Source organism: Muntiacus reevesi, chromosome 12 (genome assembly GCF_963930625.1).
Source record: "Muntiacus reevesi chromosome 12, mMunRee1.1, whole genome shotgun sequence".
In the NCBI taxonomy this organism is placed as follows: domain Eukaryota; kingdom Metazoa; phylum Chordata; class Mammalia; order Artiodactyla; family Cervidae; genus Muntiacus; species Muntiacus reevesi.
The window spans coordinates 31,162,628-31,188,468 of record NC_089260.1 but is presented as its reverse complement, the minus strand read 5'-3'; the positions used below and the strand labels follow the sequence as shown (position 1 = coordinate 31,188,468).

Sequence of the window (25,841 nt, the reverse complement as noted above, 5' to 3'; positions counted from 1 at the left end):
TCAAATACAAATGGTTTTACTACTTAGATACGTATTTCAAAATTTACTCGATATATTTTTAGTTAGTCATGGCTAAAGAATGTTTCACTCAGATCCTTTTTTTTCCCCTGAATAAAAATGCTTCTCACTGTGCCAGTGCATATTTCCATAAAAGTTGGTAAGCTAATTTATGGCTTAAAAAAGAAAATAAAATTCTATATTTAATATATGAATACTTTTTACAGTGGAAATTGGTGGTGGACAGTATTAAATGACTCTAGTGTGGAAATATGCAGGTGGTCATTAGTAGGTGACTGAGATTTACTGAAGAGTTTGATATGAATTTTCCCTGAAAGCAAGACCATATATAAATCTCTTTTTCCAAATCCGTTTAAATTGATGATAACATATGAATAACTCCATGCATATGAGATTCATTGTCTTCTCACTGTTCTAGGGATATACTGTTTACTTCACTGTGTTTCGACTCTTTTACCTGACTAGTTTCTACTGCAAAAGTGCTGTTGTTTATCTGCTCATAAAGAGTGTATGGGACACAATTGTGGAACAGAAGTGTTACAAAATGGATTCATGTTATCTGTCTGACTAGTTGTATTAAGCAGAAATGAAGACCTTACAGAAAAAGAAGTTCTTAAGAGCACGTAATTTTTTAAAATGATTGGTTTTTTCACTTCTGATAATAATATGTTTCGAAAATATGCTCATCTTTTCTCTGAGAAGATGGGAGAATCATTTAGTGAAAAATATTTTGGAGGAAATTACTTCATCTTCAACTCACAGATTCATGAGCCGTACCTCTCTAAAACTCTAATTTTAATCATTTTGTAGTTTGGAGAAGGAAGGATGTTTTTTCTTGTAGCACAAAATTAGCTTAAACTGACTTTCACTAGAGGAAAAACACGCCAAAGTCACCCCACTGAAGAAAATGAAGTCCAAACGGCTAAGAAATGTTTATTTAGTTTTTAGCACCTACTATACTTCAAATCCTGTCTTGGTCTTCTTTTATGCATTGTTGATCTTTAGAAGTTCAAGGAAAGAAAAAAAAGAAGAAAAAAAAAACCCTCTCTCGATTCAGTAACTTCATGTTGAGAGAATTTTATTTAACAATGAAAGTATCTGAAGATGTGAATTGGTAAAAAGAATGTCATGCTTAATTCGGAATCCCTTATCTGCTACTAAAACCCCAAAGAGCAGCAGGTATTAATCTTGCTGCATTTGAATAATGTCCCCATTTTATCTATTTTGTCGTACCCCCTTTAAGCACCCATTGAGCTTGCTAGCTTCTCTCCGGCTCAGAAAACCATAGCAACCTCAGTCCGCGCTTCTCCAACTCAGGATAGAGTTCAAGTTGCTCCCCTCCAAGCCCTCTGGCCATCATATGCCAGGGAAACCCTGAGCACCGGCTAGGTGTCCTAAGACTGGCACGTCCTGGGGAAGGGCGGGGGAGGGGCCACACACACGCGCGATCCTCCGCTGTTTAACTGGGAGCCAGAAGGGAAAGTAGCAACCGACAAGGTAAACACTTGGAGAGTTCTTTTGATTGTTCAGGAGAGCATCTTCGAGTGTTTGGGGACCATCGGTTGGGCTGCCCTGCACCGGCCCCCACCTGCCCCCCACCCCCGCCGCTCCCCAAGGTAGGTCCTTGTCTTTATCACATTATCCCCAAAGCTTGCGGATTTTTCCTCCTTTCCCAGCCCGCACGTTCCCACACGGGGGGTGGGGGCGGAGGAGGGGGGAGAGGCGGGGCGGGAAGGTAGCCGGGTCCCTGCACCGCGCAGCTCTCATTCGCCGCGCTCCGACTCGGCCGAAGTTCTCGCGCAGCCGGCTGGTCGCGGCCGGGGCCGGTCCGGGCGGGCGGGCGGCGGCGGCGGGTGCTCGGAGCCGGGCGGGGCGGCGGCGGCGGCGGCGGCGGCGGCGCGGGGACGCGCGCTGTCTCTTTAAGGGAGCTTGGTCTGGGGTGGCGCTTTCCTCCGCGAAGGCTCCTTTGATATTAATAGTGTTGGTGTCTTGAAACTGACGTAATGCGCGGAGACTGAGGTCCTGACAAGCGATAACATTTCTGATAAAGACCCGATCTCACTGCAATCTCAAGCGTCCTCTTTTTTGGTGCTGCTCCTGTCTCCAGACCTCGCGTCCTCTCCATCGCTCTCTCGCCTATTTTTTTTTTTTTTTAAACAAAAAACAACACCCCCCCCCCCTCCCACCCGGCACCGGGCACATCCTTGCTCTATTTCCTTTCTCTTTCTCTCTCTCTCTCTTTTTTTTATAAGGGGGGGGGGAGGGAAGGGAAAGGGGGGGAGGCAGGAAAGACCTTTTCTTCCCCCCCCCCTCCAATAATCCAAGATCAACTCTGCAAACAACGAAGACGGTTCATGGCTCTGGCCGCCGCGCCACCATCTTTCGGGCTGCCGAGGGTGTTCTTGACGATTAATCAACAGGTAAGGAGGGGAGGCCCGGGCGGGCCGCGGGGCCGGGGGCCGCGGGGGGCTCGGGGGGGCGCTGGAGCCCCTCTGCCGGGCCCGCGGAGCCGCGACGCGAGTGCTGCGCCCGCGCGTGTGTGCGCAAAATGTGGGCGATCGCGAGCGGGGAGCCCTGGGAATTAAAAGTGACTTTCTTTGAAAAAAAAAAAAAAGAGCAGAAGGAGAGTGTGCAGAAAGCCAAGAGCAGGCTTCTCGGGTTTCACATGCATTTTCTTTCTTCCTTTTTTGCGCGTGTGATTTCTTTCTTTCTTTCTTTCTTTCTTCCCTTCTGCTCTCCACCCCCCCCCCCCTCCCTTTTGGTGGGTCTGAGGCATCTGAGTCTTAGAAACGACAGACTTCAAACTGCAGTAGCTCTTGGAGTCAGGAGGGTCAAGTTCAGCCGCCGGGGAGGAGGAAAAACAAATCCCCATTTGCCAAAAAAAGAAGTTTCAGGCCGGTGCCCCCTCCCCCTCGCAGCCCCACTCCCCCCTCGCTGTCTCTGGCTGATTTTAATTCTCTCCTACCGGGCGCAGCGGAGGAGCTGGGGGTGGCTGGACCCGAGGGGCCGCCGCCACCGCAAGTTTTCTGGGGCTCCTGACAAGCGGGGAGCAGGTTAGGCACCGGCATGCAGAGTAGTAAGTTGGGAGAACTCGGGAGGGCCGGGAGGGTCTCGGAGAGGGGCCTTCGTGTGGTCCCCCGAAGTGGGAAAACAGCCCAGGACTGGCGCTGGCTTTGAAGAGTTTGCAAAGCCAGGCTTCAAACTTTTTTTTCCCTTAAAGGCCCAGCTGGGCTGGAGGTGGAGGGTGTCGCATCCCTCGGCGCCCCCGCCCCTGCGCGGCTCAGGGCCGCCGGGCCGAGGGGTCTGTGCCCCGTTCGGGCCATGTGGCAGGCCTCGCCGCCGGGCGCTTCCGTAGGGGCCGAGGAAGGGGCAGACTTCCTCTGCGGTGCGGATGATGCGCCCTGGGTCGCGGGTCAGCGGACACTGGCCGGTGATGAAATGCCTGACAGCGGTGGGACATCCAGGCAGCCGGGCGCTTCGCCTTCTGCTCAGTTCCTGTTTGGGTTCTAGAGAGACGCATCTTTGAAAGGCCAAGGCAAACACCGCTGTCCCTTCAAATAACTCCAGGATTATGGGACCCCATGAATAATTTGAGGGTGAGGCGGCGGTGGGAGCCGTTTGAAGTGCAAAGCTGTTTTTGTGGCTGGGAAAGCTTTTTTTTTTTTTTTTTGTTAGTACCTGTGTGAGCTGGTGGTGTTTCCCCCTTTTCCCCAGGGAAGTCAGTGACTGTTTTATGGCCCTAAGACTCTAAAGCAATTTAAGTTAGAGGGCTAGAGGGACTGGTGGGTTTCAGAGGGAAATCCTGGACGTAATATTAGATGTTAGGTCTCGCTTTACTTCCTCATATCTTTTTAGGCCTCAGAATTGAGACTTTGAAAGTTTTTTGAGTGAGAGCGATGGAACTTAATGATATATCAAAATTATAGGAGCGTATTCATCCTTATCCTATTTTGGAAAATCACGGCTAGAGTTTTAAGTGAGGTAAGTGCAGTGAGATGCTTAGCGGAGACGTTCAAATCGCAGACCAGTTAGGCCGATTCATTGAACTTTTGGAGATTCATTGAACTTTTCGTAAACGCACCAGGTGAACGGGAAAGGGGCTGAGAGCGACAAAGTACAAAAGGAAAATACAGATAGGGCCCGAGACAGAATTACCCCAAAATGCTTACTCTAGGCCTGGTCGTTGGCTGAAAATGTGATTGTCCAAAGGAAAAATAAACTAGGAAGCTTCCAACCACTTTTTCGAGTTTTCCAGCTCTTAGGTTAAAACCTATGGATCTTGGCTGGCATCATGTTACTTTTCCTGCTGGTTTTAGGAAAAGTTGATCATTTAGAAAAGCCTGCCAGAGTTAAAAATGCAAGGGGCAGCGAAGAAAAAGTCATGCGGGCGGCCAGTTCTTGACGTGGACAAAATGAGAATGAAAGTTCCTGAGCTCACTGTTGTCAGGTTTCTGACATGCTCCTCATTTGCTTAGACCGCTTTCTCAGATATTCCACCGGTTAATGTAGAAAAGCTAACTAGCTCTAAAACGGTGTGGACTTTTTTTCTTTCCCTTAGTATGCCAGGGTTGTGAATAAATACAGGGTTTGTATGGGAAGATGAAGCGTTTCCTGTAAGTTGTGATGCTGACAGGACAGTCTGGAAATGATACCAACATTTGGAGGATTTTTTTTTTTTACCTTTAAGTGAAAGTTTATTAATGACGTGCTTAATCTTAACAAGTCAAACTTATGGGCCTTAGAGCTTCTCTGTCCTTAGATTTCATAACTTCCTTTTAAAGCTATACCCTTGAATGGAAACATCTCTAGATCCAGTTGTATACCGGGCCACCAGCGTGCTCAAGTTTGATGACGATTTCTGGATATTAGTAATGTGAAAATAAAACTCCTGAAGGGGAAAGAGGGTTTTAGTGCCAACGCTCAGACTTGAGTTCTCTAAACGTGAGGCATTCCTGGTCTTTATTAATACTCTTGGCAAAGTATTACTTACCATCGGCAAGCTGATGTTTATGGCTTCCTGATCTATCTGTTATGTTAGGATATGTGTGTGCAGAATGCTTTTCCACACGTAGTAACGAAGTCGGACACTCTCCCAATAAACGGTGAAACATAGCAAGTTCCTCACAAAAAAGTTAGTTACTCTTTTGAATTTTAGACGCTGCGAGGGTCTTTGCTGCTTTTTAGATTTGGTCCTTTGTCTCTTAAAGGTAACATTAAAAGAAGAAGAGTGTCATCGTGGCTGGGAAGTCTGGCTTGATTTTAGAGCTCAGTGTTTTGAAGAGCAAGATTTTAAAGGGTTTTATAACATCTTCTTCATACTTGCTTAAAAATAGGTTAGAATCCATATGAGAGTGCTAGTCATAAGTGAGTTACACATGGCCCTACCGTATTTTCAGTATTATTTTTACTTTCCTTTTAAGTCACGTACCACTCCTGAGTTTACTCTCATTTCCACAGGGTAGGTCTCGCTACACACAAGGAAATCTTCATTCATAAGGAAAACCTTCAAAGCAGGGAAGTGAATGCATCTGTGGAAAAGCTGCTTTTTAAGATTCTAGTATTTCAGTGATGTTTCTATTATTGTTATTATTATTTTTGGTGTGTGTATGTGTGTGTGTGTGTGTATCTTGTGGAGAGAGTGAGCCAGGGAGAAGAAATGCAGAAGAAATACAATTTGCAATTTATGATCTGTACATTTGTGTTAAATACCACAGGGTGGTAAGTTTTAATAAACTCTTGTCTTACCTTCTTTTTTGAAGTAAAGAAACATTACTGAAAGTTTTCAGAGGGCTTGCAGCAGATTGTTTTTGAGCTGAAACTTTATTTTGAATTTGAAATTAACACAGATATAGATAACCACCCTTTAAATGTTTCTTATAATACATATGTGTAAGACTTTTTCCTCTTCAGTATCCCTTTGATAACAATAATATAACATTACTATGCTATTGTGTGCACCAGACTTTAAGAAAGTTAGGGGCAGGTGTTTATAATTGATTTAAAGGGAAAATGATTATTTTTGTAATAAGTGATGCACTGAAAATGACTGGCGCACATTAAAACATATTCTCATTAAGATAGTCTCCGTGTGTAAAATGCAGCTATTCATTCAACAGGCTGACAACTTTCCACTTGGTATTTGCCTTTGCTTAATTTAGTTTCCTCAGGACAGTCAGTGTGGTAGTTTGCATCTGTTTTTGGCAGGCACAGAAAACTATAAACTCAGACAGTCCTGTCCCAAATATTGCAGCTCACAACTTACAATCAATTTGATAAAAACAGGCAAGTTTTATGGACTTGCTTTTCTGTTGTTCATCCTTGGTCAAGCTTCCAGGTAACAGAGGTTTCTTTCTCTTCCCCTCTTTTGCTGGTTTTCAGTACTAACAACCTTGATAACTAATTCTGAGTCTTGTTTACTCATTTAGCTTCCTTATTTATTGCTGATTGAAATTTGGGGAAATTAATGACGGCATGTCTAGACTTGGTTTTACTTTATCTACATGATAACTGTTCATCTTTTGATCCCACTATAGACAAAGAAGTGAATTCTTTGTTACTAGTCTAGTTATGATTTATGCAACTGGAAGGTCCCCCTTAGATAAAATATGAAGAAACTCTTACAACCTTTATCAAGTAGAAATTTAGTCTGATTCTCTCATCACAGATAGAGAATACTAATGCACTTTGCAATTTTTACGTTGAAAAAATCGAGGAACTTTTTTTATATTTATTAAAATTATTTATCTCCTAAAAACTTTAACCAATAGGTTAAAGGAAATATTTTAAAATACCAAGTGGTGTTTTATACACCGTACAGTAGCAAAGAGTTTTGCAGAGGGAATAGCCCTTTTAAAAATGTATCCTCGGGTGTTAGTAGGTTTTAGGCCGTCTATTTGTATAGGATATTCTATCACTTACATATGACCTTTATAAATAATGCCTTTAATATTGCTATTATGGTCACCTTTAGAGTTGTCCCATCACTCAGTGGTTCTTAGGTCCCTGAAAACCGAATTCGTTGGCCTTTGATTTGGTTCTCTGATGGGTATAATAATGTAGAACTTGGTTCAGGTTAGAAAGAGAGCATCGGGTTTAAGGAAACCCCTTTGCTGAATTTGCAAAAGGATCTGTGGATGAAAATGATTTGAACTGTTAAGAGTTAGTTAGATGAATAAGCCTAGATGGTCACTGCAGCTGCAGTAGCTGCTATAGGAGCAATGTCTACTTTTTATCGTTAAACTTTTTTTTTCTTTTCCCTAAGAGCACAAATCCAGGTAGCAAAAATGAAGATAAAATTATCTATGTCCTTCACATTTGAAGCATCAGTGGAAATCATTTTCTGACTCAAAGCTATGATTGAAATGCAAGTAGCATCGAAATACCCCAAAGAAAGACATGAAAGATAACGCTTTCCGTTGCTAAGTACATTTCATTAAAAATGAGAAAGAAAAACTTTTAATTTTTAAAATGTTTCTAGCTCTTTAAAAACCTGCAGTAAATACTTTACAAGTGGCTAGACACCTTCCCTGGTGGTTTAGTTTATACAAGCAGGAAACTTTCTCTCTTACTCTTTCTCTCTCTCTTTCTTGTTTTCTTTAAACCAACTGACGTAATGCCAAACTTTGCTTTAAAAGAACAGACAGAAGTAATTGGTAGCTTTTAACTTTTAATAATGTTCTGGATTGGTTTTAGTGGCCAAAATGCCATTTAAAAAAAAAAAAAAAAAGTTCAAGTAAGAACGGGCTTGTGGCCTGAGGAAGAAAGGCTCTGTTGATGCAGTTATTTTTATTCTGTTTTTCAATCTGTTATTAAAAATCTTTCCTGCTGAGCCCTGTTGGATTTCTCCAATTGCTCTCTGTGATGGATGGTGCATTTCAGGTTACCATAACTTAAACAGTTTTTGGGTTTGGGGGAGAGTGGGTATTTGTATTGCGTTATTTCTTATGGGGGGGGGGAGTAAAACATTTGTTTTTGTTTCATTTGCGATGAATTAATTAAGATTATCAATAGCGACAGGTCAATGAATATGTTTATGTAAAGAATGCTACACCTGTTAGCAAGAGTTTGAAATGTGGAAGTTTCATTCTGACATTAATCATTTTTATGTGCAGTGGAAGGAAAATAGATGAAATTTTACAAAAATATATTTTTAGATTGAAAGCGTTAATTTTAAGGGTCAGTTTGTGTGGGCGGCTCTTTTTTTTTCTCTCACAATTTTAGGGGATAATTTTTAACCCTGTTATCACACAGTGTTTTTAGTTTCTTTTCTTTTTTTTTTCCTTATAAAATAGTCGTTTTCTCTCTTCTTGGTTTGTACAGGCAAATAGAACTTTCTCCAGTTTAGAGATATATTGGTGATGTTGGTTGACATCAGGGCAACTTCAGAAGCTAGCAAATAGGAGAATCTTTTCAGAGGGCAAAAAGATTTGTACCAGTTTTTCCTTCCTTGGAGAGACACTGCACCCAGAAATGAGGCCCTCTGCCCTATTTGGGGGGCCAGAAGTATCAAAATTTCTGATAGGGATTGTTTGTAAGGTTCAAATCGTAATCGTTATTTGTCTTGGTTTAAATCTTATAGTTACTTGTCTTTGATTTTGCTTTTAACCCTAAATTTGTGCTGAGGTTCTATTTTACCCCTTTTACACAGAGTGTGTTTCAGAAATAATGCATACTGAAAATTAGCTATCTCGCAGATACCTTAAAATGTCTTTTAAGGCATTTGTAATTACCATTAAAAGCATCCCATATATTTAGGGAAGTTAAAAGAGTTCCCTGCATGAAAATTTGACGGTTTTGATTTACCTTAATGTTTTTCTCAGTTTTTCTTATAACTATAGACTTCAGTTCAGATCAGAAACATTCTTTCTCTGCTAACCACTCCTTGCCATAAGGATGTGTCAGGAAAAACCGTAGGAACTTACACTATAACTTGTTCACATCAGCAGAGCAGAAGTATCTTAACATGAATCTTGATTTGTTTTATTTTTTACAAAGTTTTCAAATGTATCTCTGTCATTACGGTTTTGTTGATTGAATGTTGGTTTATTACTGCAAAACTGAGGTAACAGTAATAAAGTTTTGCAAGAAGGGAAAAAAAGGCAAAGGGAGGTATTTAGTGCTGCAGTCCTTTAATATCAGTAGTTTTGTTTACTGTTGAGTGGTGGGGAGGGGTTGGAGAGGCTTTGTGGAAGATGATACCAAAAAAAAAAAAAAAAAAATTACATCAATTGCGCATATGATCCCCTCCCCTTAAGCTTTACTTAAACAATATGTTTCGGTTTTGCCTCAAACCATTCCACACCACTTCTCCAAGAATCCACCACTATCTTCGTTCCTGAGCGATTAAGGATGACACTTTCTGTTGTATAATGAGCTGCGGTATTGTTTGAACAAAGGTAACATATTTTAATTTGTGTAATACTTTGGTTATTAGCAGTAGTATGTCTGTAATGTGAGAGGAAATCTAGCACTATGAATACTTGAAAATGCTTGAAGTGTCAGGGTAAGTTTCAATTACTGCTGATACGTGCGGATGCTCTTGCAGGTATGTTTTGTGTATGTAGTATATGTGCATGGGTAATACTAAGATACACCTTGATGGTGGAATCCACTTTGCTAAACAATTAACTCTACACTTTAAACCATGAATCTTTTAAGGCATGACCTACTTTATATAGTCTCGAAGTTTGAAATGAGTGGAGTTTAAACATAATAAAGCCATCATGATCACAGTACTTATACCTACACTGAATTTACTAAGGAATTTAAGAAATGACAAAAAAAAAACCCTTATACAAAAATGCCATCTTTCGGTGTATTTTAAGAAATAGTTCTGCAGATAATTTTTTTTTTAAGTCCCAAATTTCTGTTGAGAGGAGCAGTTAAGTGACTAGTGCTGTTCCTGAATATATCTTTTTATGGAATAGCACTTTATAGTTTACAATTCTGTCATCTTAAAACGTTATGTAGAAATAATATGGAACATGTAAAGACTTCGTACTATGATCCAATGCGTTTTTCCCTAGGGTGATGGATTCCGTGCGTCACCCAAATGTGATGCTATTTGCCAGGCTTGTAATACTGGTTTTGAGGGTTGCTGTATGTCCTATTTCATCAAGCAACACAATACAACAACTTCGGTATCTAGGTAATGGACACAGTCAAAATAAGTTCTGTAAAATGTTCTAAATACTTTTAAGTAAGTCAGAAGTTGACTTATATATTCACTTTATTTAATGCAAATAAACAAATGACTCAGACCATCAGCTATTTAAGGCTTCTGTAATAGTATTAGAGGGAAATACACAAGGGTCCATACTTTATTTTCTGATTTTTTTCCCCCTTTATTTGATAGAAGCATGATTCTCTTATTTGCATTTATAATTGCTTTATCTTTTAATTATTTGTTTTCATGATAGTGAGTAGTGTAGAATTATAAAGAATAATAAACATCTGTATTACATGTTTGTGTCCTGAGCTTTAAAAAAAGCATTAATATTTTATTATTAAATTGAGTATTATCAGTATAGGATGATAGATACACCACAAATGCTATTTAGACATTGAGTATATTTTTGTTGTAGAAAAAAAGAAATGAAAAAAGATTTTTATTTCAGAGTTTTTTTCACTTGAATTTGCACAGAATTTATGAAAATTACAAATCAGCAAACACTTTTACTATAATGTGTGTTTCTTGAGTAGATTCTATAGTATGGCTTTCAGTCAATCTTGTGAATCACTAGTTCTGTTTCTCTGTATAGAAGCGTGTATTATATCTGAGATCAGATACATCTATAAATAGTGTAAATATAGAAGGCAGAAGTTAGTTTGTGGAATCTAATTTCTCTATTACATGATACACTTCATGTGCAAAGGGACCAAGCATTACTAATCTACTTCGGCTTTTTTTGCTGTAAGCTGTGCCACAAGTGCAGGGTGTGATTTTGTGACTTCACATTCACTTCGCGCGAGCATACACGCACACGCACATGCACATAGCTATATTCTCACTCGTATAGAATGTTTTTGCATTACAGGCACCGAATGGAATTTTAACATATTACATATTTTTTGAAATGACTTTAGTCTTTGTAATATCCACTTTAATTACCTAATGCATCCCAACACCTATTTGAGGGTTTATTTAATTAAAATTTTGGTTTTGAACTGGGGGTAAGATTGGCAAGACAAATTAAAACGAACTTCTACATGTGACTTCTTTGTCATGTCAGTATTCACATATCCTTAGCTATGAAAGATGTAGAAATAAACATGTCAGCCTGTTTTATCTCTCAATGTTATAATACTAAGAATTTCCGAACATACAAACGTTCCTAAAAGAGATTTTGGCATTTGTTTCTGCTTTACTTTGACACCATGAAATATTTTTGAGAAGAGAATCTAGGTTGTTTTAATTTTTTAAAATACCATTCAACTGATGGAAATTAAGACTGGTGATATTTATATACACACACACATATATATAACTTCTAATCAGGGCTCATGTTATTAAATATTCTCTATACATTTAAGTCTGATTATTGAATGATTAATAGTTCTTTACCAGTTGTTTATAGATATACCCTTGAGACTGTTTAAAATTGTGTATTTTTATATATTTAGCTGCTACATTTTATGTTAATTAAATTATAAATTGAAAAACACAAATGATGTCTCATACTGTTTTTAACTTACTATTGGAAGTACAGTGTATTTTTTAAAAAAGATTATTGCAAATTTGACTCCTCAGTTTTGCAAACTTAGGTACGTTTTAGAAGCTAACTTTAGGTATAAGTGGCCAGTGTAAGCAGTTACACATTTAAGTAATTATGGGTTAATATGAAACCTCATTTTCTGTAATTTATAAGCAGATAGTAAGGAGATGTTTCTCTTTTGCGTTTAGAACGAATTTGCTTTACATTCATTGGATGCAAGATGTAGTAAATTAAGAAACTTGATGTCATCTAAACCTCAATTACAATAAACTGTTTATTTTACTCTCTGTCCCATCAGTGTTTATTCTACTTTGAAATGTCCCGTTCTTAAAGACAATTTATGTTGTTGAAAGAGTGCCCTCATTATTTACATTTTACTTTTTCTTTGTACTTTGATAAGCTTTAAGTAAGAAAGCTGTCACTCAAGATTTCAAGTCAGTAGTAAAAATCATAAAGTACACATTTTATGTGTAAATGTTTGTGCATGACCTTGCATGTTCACTTTGTCAGGCATTTAACTCTTTACCGTTCCACATATTTGTGTACACCCCGACACACTTGTCCTGTACTTGTTACTCCTAGCATAGTTCACTATATCATTATGAACGTTTACTTAGGTGGATACATGCTCGTCTCACTCCCTGAATAATTCCACTGGCAGTGATAAAAATTAAGAAGTGAGACCAACGATGATTAGAAATGGAAAGCAGAGTGGTAGATACTGGTGGAAGCAGATGTCCCTTCTTTTTGTTTTTCCCATTTTCGGTTCCTATTTAGAACGATTTGTAAGTATGTATATCTGAACAGAAGGGGGACTTGGATACTGCACAAGACCATTATAACATAAGGAACTGTTGCTGTGTATGGCTTTACTTATTTATATGTTTTTGACATGGAAAACTCTGACCTCGTTGCCTGTGGTACTTGGGAAAGTTAGATCAAGCCCACTGGGGTCCCACTCATCAGTTCCGGCTTTCCTGACATAAAGCATCCTCTAGCTTCTGCTGTGCTACTGTGCTGCTTCCCTTCAGGAGTGGAGGCCCAGTAAGTTAATTTGGCATTTGAAAGCAGAACTAGAAATTTTTCCTTTTTGAAAATCCTCTGGATGGTTTTCAGAGGAGTAAGCAGAGATCACGGGCAGCGTGATGTTGTTCATCTCAGGTTGCTAAAGAAAATTATGCTGAGAGCAAGCATGCTTCCTCTGAATTTTTCTGCTATGGTGTATTACCATTTTTTTGTTGTTGTTGTTTGTTTTTTTCCTCTTTGGGATCGAATATTTCAGGTTTTGGAGGAATAAAGATTTCTCCTTTCAGTGAAAAAATGAGCCAATTCTAGGGTTTTTGTTTTCATTCTTTATAATATTTATATTTTGGGGAGGGAGCTGCATAAAAAAGAGAAGCTTATATACTGTAAACTAATAATTTGATTTTCTTGTTTGCTCTTGAGCAGGCCTTTGCCATTCCATTTCTATGAGGAAATACATCCAATGAAATTAAATAAAGTTTTGGTGTAATTTTTCAACAATTGTAAGCACCAGCTGTGACATATTTCTGGCAAAAAAAATAAGGCAATTTTAGTTACTCAGTGCTTCCACCCAACTCTGTATTCCAAGTTTATAAATATGAATTTGATCGTCTGATCATGGATGATGCTTGAAATGAATGTATCTTGATTCAGGGAAGAGAGTTCTTAAATTATGCTCACCATCAATATGCTTTAGATTTGCAAGAAATAGAATGCCAAGCATCATGCTTTCAGCCCTTTGAGATCTTTAGTAAAGAGTTTTACTTGTTTATGGTAGCTTATATTCAATAACATCATGCATAGACTGTTTAACATATTTGTGCCTTGAGCTGTAGTGAAGTTCAATAAATGACTGTATTTCCATCAGGGTTTGGGGAGTAATGAAGTGTTAGTAGCCATCTACTAAAAATGGTTCTGAGATTTGGAATTTGTAACTGATCTTTAGGAACCATGGCATAAATATAATAATAGGTAGAAATATTCAGTGATCACCTTTTACAAAGTTAGTTCTGTCTTTCATGTCTAGGAAAATAGAGCAGTGAATATTTGCTTTCTGTATGTTTTGTCTCCAAGCAGAGGAAACTGACAGTTTTATGTTTTAAGTGCTGAAAGTTGTTCTTGGCTATGCAGCCCCTGAGTTAATCACTGAGATGTTAACTTGATTTTTTTTGTCTTCAAAAAGTTTTCAAATTTTAAAACGAAATATGCTTCCATTATTTTCAAATTGACATCCTGCATTCTGGATTGGTTTTTAGAGAAATATTTTCCAAATTCTCTTGGATTGCTTGTAAGTTTGAAATATTGAGTTTTGTTTTTTTAACCAGAAAGGAGAGGAAATACTTTATCTTTTAGAGTTTTCTACTTATAGAACCCTTTTTATCTCCCATAAAGTGCAAATTAAATTTGCATTCATTTTTTATTCTTGTATGTGTGTGTTATCTTTTCAGAAACTTATTTTGAGGGCATCAGAAATAGAGCGTCCCTGCCACACCTTCCGGTGATAAGATATTTTGGTCATTTCTAAGGAGTCGCTATGCAGAAATCCTTTCTTATGTCATTTGCACGCATATATTTTTACTTCAAACAGGAGTGGTATCCGAAAATCATATATTTATTCTTTGAGGTTAGTTGCCAAAATTCTGAACCGTGTAAAATAACGTGATATTTAGTTGTTTCTCAGATGTATCTTTAGGCAATTTGTATCAAAAATTTTGGTTGAAGGAGAAAGAAAAAAAAAATTTAAACAACTTTGAAATAGCGTTAAGGTAGTCCTACAGAATTTCCCAAAATTCGTAAGAAAATGTGAAATATTTTCAAATGCACAGATTTAAAATTCAACTGTGTATACAGTGAAGACTTTAACCTGATGTATTTTACTGTAAAAATGTTTTAGTATAAAGAGAAATGTCTCTGGTGTTGCCTGTATTTTGTTTATTTATTTATTTTTGCAGACTGCTTTGCTTAAAATGATTGGCATCCTTAAATTATAGTTTTGTGTAAACCAAATAAGGCTGCTACCCTAAAGAAGCAGCGGCTTTGCACATTCATCTTAAAGACTATTTTGAAATACTTTCATTTGGAGCAAGTGCATCAAGCCCTAAGAAATAGACACGAAATTGCAAACTAGTAACCAGAACACATCACCGGACTATTCCCTGAATGTGGAATTGACTCTCAGAAAGTAACATTATTTCCATTCCGGTCCCCTGTGTTAACAGTATTTTGGTGTCTCCACTGGTAGAAATGTGGACGTTTCAACTAACTACCTTCTTGTTTTGGTTCCCGTGATGTCAGGCGAACGTTTTTCCAAAACTTTTGGTCTGGTGTAATCAAAACCTGTTGTGAAATTAGGCTAAAATGATGATTTCAGATCATGTTTAATGTGTTATTTTCAAAAAGATACTTAAAAAAAATTACCTATTTGGAGTATGGTGAAAGATCCTGGACAGTGTTTTTAGATTTAATTCAAAGCCTTGAGCTATAGATCAAGGACAAAATTCCACAATACTTCTTCTTTTCCTAATGTAGGAGAAAATGGGGCTTTTTTTTTTTTTTTTGCATAAACACTTTTATAGAAATAGCTGGTCAACTTTATTTGGACAAAAGATGATTGTATAAAATTGGAGCAAACTTTGTGAGCCCGACAGTATGTGTGCATTTTTGTTTATTATGTTCCATCGATAAAACCATGTACACAAGGAAACTAAGAGGAGAATAAATTTCATCTCCTATCTGAGGTTAGATGTAGAGTGAAGTGCTTAGTCAGAGAATTTTCTTAGGTCGGTGCCCCTGTCTCCTTGACTGGTGGATACATTTCATCATGTGCACGAGTGTATGATGTTGCATACATGTGCACTGGTGGATCTACTCTTGAGAATCTTTTAAAATTTTTGGTTGAGGAAGAGTGGACCCTGGCCAATGAAACATTTCTTTCTTTAATGGCTGGATTTTCCTTGAATGGTCTGTCTTATATCTAATGCTCAAGTTTAAATTTTGTTTCTTTGTTTTTCTTTAATTCAGGTATTGGTCAGAGTGACCATTTGGTCCTGTTTTGAGTGATAGATGGGACATGGGATTTATCCATTCTAACATACTCATTTTACAATTGAGAAAACTGACAATCAAGTGGATTTTCCATGGTTACATGGCTAGTTAAATAAAAGACGAAACTAGAATTGGCATCTGATTACCATCCTCATTTATACCTAGCACACTAGACAATTTTGATATTTGTCGAGGAAACCTGCCTAATATTTGCTACGCATTCATCTTTATTTTTCCTTTTGTGATGGGTGGGAGAATAGAATATCACATTAATGTGCATCGGGAAATTGATGATCATATAATAAATCAGTATATTCCATATTGACGCTTCCTTAGTGGCTCAGTGGTTAAGAATCCACCTTCTGGTGCAGGAGACACGGATGCGATCCCTGGGTCTGGAAGATCCCCTGGAGAAGGAAGTGGTAACCCCCTTTAGTATTCTTGCCTGGGATATTCCATGGATAGAGGAACCTGGTGGGCTGTAGACCATGGGAGTTGCAAAAGAGTCTGACATGACAGCGAGTGAATGACAGCAACATATTCTATATTATTTCTCTATTAATATCTATGAAGATATGAGAATTAAATATTTAGTCTAGAAGTTACTGTGAAAGGTTAAAATGTTACAGCAGAAAATCTAGGCTTAATGTTTCTTTCAAACTCCTGACAAGAGATGTTTCTTTGTGTTCATGTATAAAAAACCCAGTTGGTACTGAAGGATTGGTTATGAATTGATCATTAACAAGAACATACTTTGTATTATTATTCTCCCCTTAACTTAAAATACCTCCAACATTTATCTGTTTTGAGACCATTTTTTAAAAAAGCAACCAATTGGAATTAAGTATTTTTTTTTATCTTCTAAGAAACTGGGAGACTGGACATTTCTTTATTTGTAACACCCACAAACCCCTTGGCTGGTTGAAAACTACAGAAACATCTGTGAGATTAGACCTGAAATGTGCAATTAGTTATTAAAATGTGGTTGAGAAACAATTTGTGGCATTTTACATAAACTTCTCAGCATTTATGAAAACAAATTAACAAAAGAATAATGAAGGAATCCCATTTATTTTAAATGCTTTTCTTATTAATCCTGTCTTTTGAATGATAAATTCCAGCCTACATGTAGGGAAAGTGAAATATTTTAAAATATAAATTTAATTTATATTTTTAGGCATTTTTTAAAATTCCATTTTAATCTATGACCCCACTCAATATGGATGCAGTTAACATTTGTTTACTGATTATAGTTAAACTAATTTTAATCATTTAATCTGCATTGGAAAAAACAGGAAAAGAACAACTGTCTTTTTTAGACATCTGAAGTATTTTATGTAATTCCTTGTTTCTTTTTATCTTTCAATCCTAATAGTTATATTTATAATTTAAAGTGTTAATGCAACTCCCTCATGAGTGAAATTTGTGATTTATACCTCCCTCCATGCCATCATTTCCAGTTCTGTTTTAAAGAATTGTGGTGAATGCCTTGCAGACAAGTATTGGACCCAACACATTCCCAGACTCTTTCAGAGTGGCTTCAGAAGGCAGAAGGAGGTGTGTCTGCTCCTGGAAATGGGCTGGTTTGGTCCAAGTCTGTATTTGTACCTGAGTGTTGAGCTGCAATGTGAAGATACCTGTTGGTCTGGCTTTTGTTTGTCTGGATTTTCCTCCATTTGTTTCTTAGCCAGAGGGCAGATTTTTATTTTTTATTTTTTTTCCCCCTTAAAATATGGTTGTTTTGTTTCTTGAATGTTTCTTTCAGGTGAAAATCCTATATAAGTGGCTGTGCACAGTTATTCCTTTAAAAGGGTATAGTTTGCTTATGGAAAATTATATCAATCAGTTAGAAATAATTAAGTCAAAGAGTAATGGAATGATCTTTTAACATTAAAAAGCAATTCTTCTAAAATGGATTAAGGAGCCATTTAAACTATTACACTGATCATCCTACATGAAATCTCTTCCTTGGTATAGTGAGCATACAATACAGAGAAAGGCTGAAAACTTCCATTATTATTACATAAATATCTAGGATTTTTCTCCTTCTCTTCCTCTGACTCTTAGCTCTTTATATAATTTCTTTTTTTTTTTTTTTTGGCCTGACTGTTAAACATCTAGTGTATACTTAATCAAGCCATAGGAAACGCTATCAGTACCTATCTTGCCCTAGCCTTTCTTAATGATTTTCTTGATGTTATTTTTGGAATTTATTTTTCTACTTGATTCTCTCCCTATATTCCAAGTATCTATTTTTCTCCTTTGACTTTAGGAGATTGGAACTTTATCCCTGTGCTCTTGGCATTGCTGATCAAAATAAATTTAAAGTGGCTCTTACTCTGAGCTTTGTTTATCAGAAAGTACTTTTTTGTTGGCTTTTAAAACATATCAAATCCAGATAAGATTTAAATGAGATGAGTTTTTTAATTTCATTCTTTTCTTTCCACTTATTAAGGGATTTGCTTTCCTGATAAAACAGTATACAATTAATTTTATTTGATTCTCCTTGAATCAAAATTATTCTCCCTGAATATATTCAGCTTCCTTTTGGTAAATGCCTTCTCAAATAATGTTAAAACACTTTTATGCTTGTTCTCATAGGACATATTGTGAACAAAAAGTATCCTGGATGTTTCATAGAAGGTTGTTACATGGCATTTATTTTGTGCTCATTTGGATTATAATCCAACTGCAGTTGTTTAGAGTGTTCTTAAAATCTCAGAAAAGGTCATTTGCAATTGTGTAGCTAATATATGGTTACTGAAGCTGAGAGATAGGTTATGGTTTAAGCAGTGGATTGATTTTAGGGAAAAGTTGGCAAATAGTATAATTCTCTTGATAGTTTTGGAAAAAAACAAGGTAAAATGAAACAAAAGGCTACTTTTCATTTATTTCCAGATGGATTTCATCTTGTACTTGGCATGGCAGAAAGTCAAAATGTTGCTCTTTGAGATTTATTAATTAGAATGTTTCTAAGCCAGATATGGAATCCAGTCTCCCTTTTTCAGATAAAAGGTAAACCTACTCAGATGTAAAAATAACTTTCGAGTGGGGAAAATATCGAAAGCCTAAGTCTGAGGCTTTTTTCATGTACATCTCCATTTCTTAACTCAGTGAGCTCTGCCAAGATGCCGCCGTTTGTGGACACCGCTGTCCTGAGGACACCAGTGGCCTTGTGGCAGCCAGGCCCAATGGTCCTTCCATCTGACTGCACCTCTTAAATGAATCGGATGCTGCCAGCCGTTCTCTTGAGCATCTCTCTTGGCTGGGCTTGCGGTGCACTGCATCCCTGTCGCGCTTGTTCTAGTCTGTCCTTGACTTTCCTCATAAGTGCTGCAATTTTCCTTGAGGATTGTATGCTTGCACCTTTCGATCTGAATGAAATCACTCCAGGGTTTCATCTCTGGAACTGAGCTGGTTTCTGATTACAGAATTACTGTTGTTGTTCAGTCGCTCAGTCGCTTCTGACTCTTTGTGACCCCACGGACTGCAGCCCGCCAGGCTACTCTGTCCGTGAAATTTCCCAGGCAAGGACACCGGACCGTGTTGCCATTTCCTTATGGGGGGTCTTCCCGACCAGGGATTGAAGCTGTGTCTCCTGCACTGGCAGACGGATTCCTTCCCTGAGCCACACTGCTGGCCTTCAGGTGCGTAGGTCCTTGCTTATGAATCTGTTTGTCATCCTTAGCTTGGTATGCGCGACCCTACACTCTGCTCCCAGCTCACCAGTTCTATCTTTACAGTGCCATGGGTTCTATCCTTAAAGTAGTATTGAGTTCCAGAACTTTCTCCAACCTACCTTCCGTCATGTTCTCCCCTCTCTGAAATGCCTTCGTTTCATCCAGTCTTACTTGTAGGAATTCTACTTCTTCTTCAGATGATGACGTCTGTATTTCTGTTTCCTGAAGCCTTTCCATTTCTCCTCCTGAGATTTAAACACCCTGGCCCTGTGCTTTCACTTATTTGTGGCTTTAGTAGAGCCCATAGCAGAATCCACTTGGCCATTGCAAGTGTGAGGAGAGTAAAAGCACACCCAGCTCATTTCTGTTCTTTATCCAGTGTCTTGGATACAGTGGTTTCTCAAAAGTGTTGCATTAAATTGGCACTTGGGAGGAGAATACTTTGGCCAGAAGAGCATAAGACTTTTAGATGTTGAAAAAATTGTGAAATGGGGTTGTCAGGTTTCAGAGAGAAGGATTATCTGATGTTGCATAAGTAATAAACATTTTTTGAAATCTGCCCTAATGTATTGTTCTTTTTCTTTTGTATTGTTCTTAAAATGTCATACGACTGGTTACAACTTATGTTGTATCTTGCAATGTGCTTTCAAGTTCTGCCTTTCGCTGATTAATGTCCTTGAGCCAAGTGTGATGGCGTCAGTGAAGCTGAGATGAAGGGAGGCCCATGTGCATTTTGCGAACTATAGAAAAATGAAAACCCAGAGCACCTTCGTGTGCTTTATTGACATTGCAGTTGAAGTGCTATAAAGTAGTCAGAGATGCAAGGTGATAAATGATGTGCCCGTAATGCATATATGTTTTAACTAGAAAAATGATACAGATAACCTTATTTGCAAAGCAGAAATAGAGACACAGAGAACAAATGTATGGATGCCAAGGGGGAAAGGGTTGCCCTGGGAGGACTTGGGAGATTGGGATTGATACATATACACTGTTGATACTATGTATAAAGTAGATAATTGAACGGAACTGGGAGCTCCCCTTAGTGCTCTGGGGTGTCCTAAATGGAGGGAAATCCAAAAGGGAGGACATACATTTTATGGATGGCTGATTCACTTTGCTGTGCAGTAGAAGCTAACACAACATTGTAGAGCAACTATACTCCAAAACACTTAATTAAAAACTGATGAAAGAAGAAATGAAAAATATATCTAAGGGGGAAAAAACCCAATGTTCTCATTAGGCTCCAAGGTCGTTAGTCAGAAATATATTGTTTTAACTTCTATATGTTGAATATTTGTCTGCCCAAATGTTGTGTTCTGATGTTTGTGGTTTATGTACTGGCTTCATGGTGAAAGTTACCTGTAAGTGGTTGATGTTTGGATGTTAAGGGAGCAAGAATGATTTAAACCTTAGGAAGGTCTAATAAGGATATTGATGAATAGGGTTTGTCAGGAGCTGAGCAGAACCATAAGTAATGCTGCCTGGGGCAGCTCAGGTTTATGGCAATGAGAGGATATTAGACCCTTCTTTGCTCTTTTTCATATCCATGCCTCCTTGAGAGATGGCCAATAAAGTGGTAACTGAATAATAGCTGCTGAGATGTTTCTTGTGTTGAAACAAGAATGTCTGAGACTTCTTTGAATACTTCATTTTTACTAATCACTTTAACTTCATCTTAAAAGCCAAGGAACAATTTTTGAAGCTTTTTTTTTTTTTTTAAGATCATATCCTTGGCCTTCTCTCTGTAGTTTTTTTTTTTTTAACTAAAAATCTTTCTTTTATCTGAGAATTGGGAAGTCCCTTTGATTTCATATGTGAATCTGTTAAGCACTTAAATATTATTTTAAACAACTCTGGGAAATTATTAAGGCTTGCTATTATTGTGTATTCCCAAATCTGTATGGACCCAGAACCATGAAGGAGAAATCAAGGAGAGGATCTATGTAATGAATTTCTTTACTTCTAGGACAGCTTATTACTTGTAGGACTGATATGTCTATTTCTTCCTTCATAACAAAACATGCCGAAACTCCCTAGAGACTTAGCTAATTGCATCTTTCAAACATAGTTTTCTGATGTCACCTTGTGTCTATCAGCAACTTTTAAAATCTTTTGAAGGAGATAGTTGGAGTTTATCTGTCTGAAATTTACAAGTAGTTAAGTGACAGGAGAGAGCATTTCCTAACTAGAAAGAGTACATTCTAGTTAATGAGTAGGGACTTTTAAATCTTCTGTACTTTTCCACAACTGAAGGGGTGCATATTTTTGGTTGGAAGTGAGTAGGCGAAATTTAGTCCTGCTGTTCTGGTAGTCTTGATGGCTTAGAAATCTCTTTATTGTAGTTTCATAATCCCTGACATGACTGTCCAGCTCTCGTGTCTGCTAAATACAGAAATAGAGGAAGGAAATGTATGTTTTGGCTCCATTAAAATGGAGCTTATCAGACTCTATGTAGGAGGAGTAGACTTTGTTGAAGATGCATCTATTTGCCAGCTGGATAGCATGTGCATGGGGCGAGTTTCCTGTCTGCTAAAACTGTGTCTGCCCTTCAGTGATGGGAAGGAGCACATTATTAAATGGGTCGTAGTGTTTTCACTTGTGAAAATCAGGGTGCAGAGGGCATGCAAACTTTGCCCAGAGGCTGGCCACAGTTTGCATAGAAATAAGCGACCTGGAGCCACAACTGATTTGGTGGATGCCTGGTGAGCACTGATCACTAAAAAAATAAATGAGAGGCACTCCCGGCCAGAGGTGAGCTAACTTTTGCCTGGGAAAGGCTGCATCCTAAGAGGTTAGTGTTCCATGAGGGGCCACCTGCAAATGATGATAATGGTTCACAGTTGTGGAGCACTCGGCTGGAGTGGCTTGTCTCCACTTGAGACAGGAACTGCTGTCATCCCCGTTTCCCAGGGAAATTTAATCAGTTGCTTAACCCACAAACAAGGAGCAGTCGAGTATCAGGATTTGAACCCAGGCAGTCTGGCTGAAGCACTCAGGCTTGGTCAGTTCTACTTTATTTCTCATCCAGGGGGAGAAGGGATTTGAGAAACCCTGGGTGACTGTCGTCTTAAAACTGTTCCATTCGGCTTTCTTCTTAAGCTCTAATCTACCTTTATTCATTGTTGGAGAGAGAAAACCATCGCCTGTATATATAAGACATTTTAAGTCTAGCTTTCGTCATAATTCATGTTCAGTTTGTATTTTTTCTATAGCGGGACTGTAATCTCCTGTTAAAAAAAGTCTATATTAGTCTAAGTGACTGCCTCTTCTTGGCTCCATTACATTAAAAAGCTGTGATCAGCAAACTCTGGTAAGGGGAAGTTGTTGAATGACATGGGGCTGCAGTGCTGTTCTCGTAATCCTCTGGGCTTTGTGTTTCTTAAATTATTTGCACTCCTGGGTAACTGCCCCAGCTCCAAATGGGGTCTTGACAGCCTGGCTTTCTGACTCGGCTTCTGTTTGTTACAAACAACAGAAAAATCAAAGGTTGGATTGGGTGAGACATACAGATAAACAAACAAAACCTTTTGTCATCTAAATATTAGCTGATTTGTCTCTGCTGGATTAATTAAAAAAAAAAAAAGGAATTTCTATTTTATGAATGAACTTTAAAGCCCCAGTGTGTTTTGGTGGTTAGTTAACGGTCCCGGAACTAAAAGCCAAGAGTAAAACTGCTTTTTCATTTCGAAGGAGAACTAAAAAATCCGAACAGCAGGTCCGTCACAGGACCAGGATTCCATTTTCTTGTTGAGGGCTTCTCAGAGAGCGCCGGCCGGAGTTCTTGGCTGTCTGGGAAGGAGGCGGCTTGCTCTCGGGGCCCTGCCTTTGAAGCTGCAGCGACCGAGCCGAGCTCTGCGTGTGCCTGGGTGGCCTGGCTCTCGCCCGCGCCCCGGGGCCGCGGCAGCCACGCGTGCTCCGCACCGGGCTGGGGGCGTGCTGGCGCGGGCAGTCCTGCGGAAGCGGCCGCGCTCGCCCCGGGCTTCCTCGGGCCGCCGCCGGGCGCGCCGCGCTCCCCGCCGGGCACCCGCGTCCCGCCCGCCGGCCCGGCCTCCCGTCCCTCCGCCCGTCTGCGTCGCCCGCCTCTCTGCCCTTCTCCCCACTCCCCAACTCGGTCTCCTCTCTCCACTCACTCTCTTTCTCCCGTCTTGGCTTCTCCCCTGCTTCCTCGTCGGCGTGCCCTTCTTGGATCTGACGCTCACATTTCATTTCCTCCTGCCTGCCCGGTTCCAGGATGGATTTTCAAACCCCCACTCCCGGTTAAATCTTCTGATTCACCTGTGATCCGGGTGCCAGCGCAATTAACGCGGAGAGAGTCGCCAGGGATGAGAACTGAAGTTCTCGTTTTTTCATGAATTAAAAAAAAAAAGTTCTATGAGTCTTTCAATGCTACACACTTTCTCATGCTGAGTTTTCAGGGATCTGCTTAAGCCTCTGTTTCTGATATTTTGAAGTATGTGTACTTAAACACAAAACCTTCTTCAATAGACAGAGGAGTAGGATCTCCTGTAGTCTCAGTCAAAAAGCTGTGAGTAGAATAGGAAGGAAATGGCAACCCACTCCAGCCTTCTTGCCTGGAAAAGTCCATGGACAGGAGCCTGGCGGGCTGCAGCCCATGGGGTTACAGGACTGAGCACGCGTGTAGGAGGGTGGAGGGAGATGGGTTGGTAACAATAAACTGGTAGAATTGGGGGGAAAAAATGCTGAAAAATAAAAATAAGAAAGAAATAAACACAAGAAAGTCATATGCACCAGATCACAATTTCGATCATAATATAGTAGTCTTCATAAGCACGTGAAGCCTTCTGGAGTGCCTGAGGCTTCTAATTTTGTTTCTGGAGTTCTGGGAATTGAGACCTTCATTTTTTTCTTAAATTACAAATTTGGAGACAGTTGCTGAACATGGATCCCTATCAAGTTTTATCCCTCTCTACATTATCAAGTTTATTTTTAAATTAATTCTTTTTAGGGTCATGCTTTTTATATCCTCTCAGTTAACTTCCTTTTCTGGAAGCCCATGTTATTAAGGCCATATCATGAAACATCAGTACTTTTAGTAGACCTGCTTGTAGTAGACCTTAAATTCCCTCCTACTACAAGAGATATTTAGTAAAGATTGAACTTTATTGATTCTTATAATTTATATCCATTTGCTTCCTTTTTGCCTTGATGACTCCAGTATGCCTGATGTAAAGAAAATAGTTGATATGTGACTGAATCTGAGGGGGACATTTTAACTTCTAGATGATAGGATTTATATATTGAAGCCTTGGTTGATTTTAAAATTTGAAAAAAAAAAGAAGCTTAGATCCTCCTTTTTAACTTGTAACAGATTAATTTCTAGTATTGAGTTCCATTTCCCTGGTGGCTCAGTGATAAAGTCTCCTTTGCAGGAGACTCAAGAGACACGGGTTCAGTCCCTGAGTCAGGAAGACCCCCTGGAAGAGGAAATGGCAACCCACTCCAGTCTTCTTGCCTGGGAAATCCCATGGACAGAGGAGCCCGGCAGGCTACAGTCCAGCGGGTTACAAAGAGTTGGACACGACTGAGCACAGAGTAAGGCTGACACTGAGTTCCATAGGGAGAGTATATAAATTGATATCGTAAGTTGATTTCACAAGACAGTATGGAACTCAAGAGGATTGGTTGACAAAAGCTGACCCATTAAGTATGTGAAGTGGTTTAATATAGCACATCTTTTAAAAATAAAATGTTGCAAAAAAAAAAAAATGATAAATGTCAACACATACTAAACCAGTTATTAGTAGGTGCTGTTCTGTCCTCAACATTCTAAACTAAATAATTACCCTGTGAAAACAAGGTACTGAAGTTTCAGCACCAGGAGCACTGGTTCTCATATACAGATAATACTGAGTCTGCTTAGTTGCCTCGGACTCTTTGCAACCAGATGGGCTGTGGCCTGCCAGGCTACTTTGTCCATGGTGGGACTTTCCAGGCAAGAATACTGGAGTGGGTTGCCATGCCCTCCCCCAGGGTATCTTTCCCATCCAGGGATCGAACACAGTTCTCTTGCAGATTCTTTACCACTGAGCCGCCAGGGAAGGCCTGAGTCCACCATGCATTTTACTTATTGTTGGAACCCCCACTCCTGGAGTTTAGGAAACATTTATTATTTCAGTGGTCATAAATGTGCATCGCAATTTTTTTTTAAAGCCTTTTTGGTTCTTTTTTTTTTTTTTTTTTTTCAATTATCTGAAGACTTTGGCCTCTTTTCAAGCTTATTTGTTCACCAGCTAGGTAGAACACAAATTAAAATGAAGAGGTTTCAGCCATCTCAGGGACATGCGATCGTCTAGATTAGGTTTATGTCCAGCTGTGTTTAGAAGGTCCATCCTATTCA

General features: G+C 39.1%; 1 protein-coding gene across 11 annotated transcripts in view; it reads left to right on the top strand.

Moving 5' to 3' along the window:
• The first annotated feature begins 1,488 nt into the window (after window positions 1–1,488).
• Window positions 1,489–25,841, top strand: part of TRPS1 (transcriptional repressor GATA binding 1) — a 272,551-nt gene continuing 248,198 nt past the window's right edge. For 4 of the 11 annotated variants that reach the window (XM_065902729.1, XM_065902727.1, XM_065902721.1 and 1 more), the window contains exon 1: window positions 2,014–2,438. Coding sequence is in view for 1 of the 11 variants with exons in the window: in XM_065902728.1 (XP_065758800.1) it covers window positions 3,085–3,094 (10 nt within the window). In the remaining 10 variants the exon portion in view is untranslated. Of the gene's footprint in view, window positions 1,516–2,013; window positions 2,439–2,987; window positions 3,095–3,487; window positions 3,615–3,916; window positions 4,000–9,206; window positions 9,414–25,841 lie in introns of those variants that run through there. The other 7 variants (XM_065902730.1, XM_065902725.1, XM_065902726.1 and 4 more) reach the window with 6 other exon arrangements.